The sequence below is a fragment of the Tribolium castaneum genome, chromosome 6 (genome assembly GCF_031307605.1).
Source record: "Tribolium castaneum strain GA2 chromosome 6, icTriCast1.1, whole genome shotgun sequence".
Classification (NCBI taxonomy): domain Eukaryota; kingdom Metazoa; phylum Arthropoda; class Insecta; order Coleoptera; family Tenebrionidae; genus Tribolium; species Tribolium castaneum.
In genome coordinates this window covers 8,050,472-8,053,006 of record NC_087399.1, presented here as the reverse complement: position 1 = coordinate 8,053,006, position 2,535 = coordinate 8,050,472, and the positions used below count along the sequence as shown (strand labels likewise).

Genomic DNA, 2,535 nt, shown 5'->3' with positions numbered 1-2,535 from the left:
TATCACTCACACGTTCCAACAAACCCTAGAAAAACAATAAAAAAATTCACCCTTAATTATTCTTTGCAGTATTAAGAAGTAAAGTGGAGATTTATTTTCTTAATTTTTTAAAATATTTTTAATCAGTGGTGTAATCAAAAAAGAGACCAAGTTCCTCTACTTCCACGTCAACATAACGGGAAATTATTTATAATAATCATCAACACAAAATTTTTGAAATTGTGATTTATACAGGGTTGGGCAAAAGTAAAGAACCCAGCGATATGTGCCTGAACCATGTACCTTACAAAAAAACTAATTAGTACATGATCAACTACTTAACAAATGTGATCATTTTCAAGAAAAAAAATTTTTTTTCAAATGGCACAGAAAATTTTTTTAGTAAACAAGAATGCCCCAAAATTGACTTTTACTTTAATAATATTGTTTTTATACTTTGCGTTTAAAATACCTTTATTAATGTCTATTAGTAGGAATCGTTTATAGCTCATTAAAGTACAGTGTACTTTAATGACTTTAGGGATATTTGGTTTTCAAGGGTTTTATCGATAATGCGTGGAATACACGGACGATCATCATTTCTTCTTAATTTATTATTTATTACCGTTACCAACTGACAAAAATTCCCTAGACGACAATTTTTTTATCCAAATAAGAAAAATGTATAAAAAACAACATAAAATACTTGTTTTATAAGGGTTTTGCTGCACTCATCCCTTAACTTGTAATTTAACTTGAAATTCGTGCGCCAAATCAACCCTTGTAATACTTGTTTTTTAAATATACTATTCTGAACCAGTGATTTTTTTAAAATAAATTATTAAAGTTGCGTTCCAGGTTCATAACAACGATTTTCTGAATTTCGCCAAAGAGGTTGTATTCGTTTTTATTCGAGTAATTTGATTGTGAAATTTTTCGCAATTGCAAAAATCCATGGACTCAACCACTTCAGCCAAGTTCGAAAAATCTTCGTGTTGACTAATGAGCTTCAGAACGCAAGTTTAATAATTTATTTAAAAAAACACTGGTCCAAAAACAATATTATTGAATTAGAAGTCATTTTTAAAGCGTAATCTTTTTCCAAAAAAATTGTCGAGGAAATGGCCGAGGATGCCATTTGAAAAAAAAAGCTTTCTTACTGTAGTTTTTTGTATTTCGTTCAATTGTGTGTTGGAAACTCTATTGTTTGCGACATATTTTTTTATTTGGGCAACTTAGAAAAATCTTCTACGTTTATTTTTATTTGTTTATATTTTTTTGACTAACAGTAAAACTTCAAAAACCCTGTATACAGACTTATTCGACTTAACATCGGTAGCTACCCTTAATTAGAGTTTGTGTCAAAGAAAACCACTTAATAAATGCGGCATAATTATTAATTACCGATAATTTAACAAACAGAAGCGATGATGAAAAGAAAATGAATGCGGTCCTTGAACCAAATAAAAAAAGACAGGTTTTTGTTACAATTCTCGCGTCCGTTGACTTTATTTATTTGGGTCGTAAAAAAATCCAATCGCGGTATAAAAATTCAAAAACAGTTGTGAAACCTTTGTAATGATGTCATATGGTATTAAACCGACCCAATTTCGAGGGGCGTCGGCCATACCGACGAAAACGAAAGTGTAATAACACTCCCTCGAGGCAAACCAAGACAATATAAAAACCTCCCGACGAAAAATTTAACACAAACACACAACATGGCTTTCAAAGTAAGTGCACACCAAATTTGTATTACATTTTTTTGAATCCGTGTGTTTCAGTTGGTAATCCTTGCCGCCGCTTTCGTCTGCGCCAACGCCGGCCTTTTGCCGGCCGCCGCCCCCGCTGTGGCTTACTCAGCCGCCCCCGCCGTCTCGCACGTGTCTTACGCCAGCCCCGCAGTGTCTTACGCGGCCCCAGCCATCACCTCCCAGCACTCCAACACTTTCCGCAGCTTTGCCAACTTGGGGCAAGTCTCCACCTACTCCAAGACCATCGACACCCCCTTTTCCAGCGTGAGCAAGGCTGACGTGAGGGTCTCGAACCCCGGATTTCAATACGCCGCCCCCGTTGCCCATGCCGCCGCCCCTGCCATCGGCGTGGCTTATTCTGCCGCCCCCGTCGCCCATGCCGCCGCCCCTGCCATCGGCGTGGCCTATTCTGCCGCCCCCGCCGTCTCTCACGTGACCTACTCCGGGTTAGGGTTCAGTTACGGATGGTAATTTTTTGTTTCAATGGATTTTTATTTATTTTTGTATTTAATAACATGTTTGTAAATAAAATATGAAAATATTGCCGTTTTTTCATTGTCAAGAAATTTTAATTTGCGCGCGTCGCAGTTGCATGGCTACAACCATGGCCAACTTATGTCTTCAAATGCGGCAAAACTTCCCTTTCCAGTGATGGATTTCATTCAAGATCTCCTTACGTGGCGCCATCTCTTTATTAATTGACGAACCAATCACTAAATGGATTTCATAAATTGTTTGGCTATTTCTTTAAAATAAGCAATTTTTTGCATGTTTTTTCATTTCATTCGGTTTGTCCCTCTTT

The 2,535-nt window shown here is 36.8% G+C and overlaps 1 protein-coding gene across 1 annotated transcript; it reads left to right on the top strand.

Moving 5' to 3' along the window:
• Positions 1–1,564: 1,564 nt before the first annotated feature.
• LOC655377 (pupal cuticle protein C1B) lies at positions 1,565–2,275 on the top strand. The gene is made up of 2 exons (XM_015982494.2): positions 1,565–1,712; positions 1,764–2,275. Exons 1-2 carry the CDS (start codon positions 1,701–1,703, stop codon positions 2,202–2,204), a joined length of 453 nt encoding a protein of 150 aa, XP_015837980.1. The 5' UTR covers positions 1,565–1,700; the 3' UTR covers positions 2,205–2,275.
• Positions 2,276–2,535: the final 260 nt, after the last annotated feature.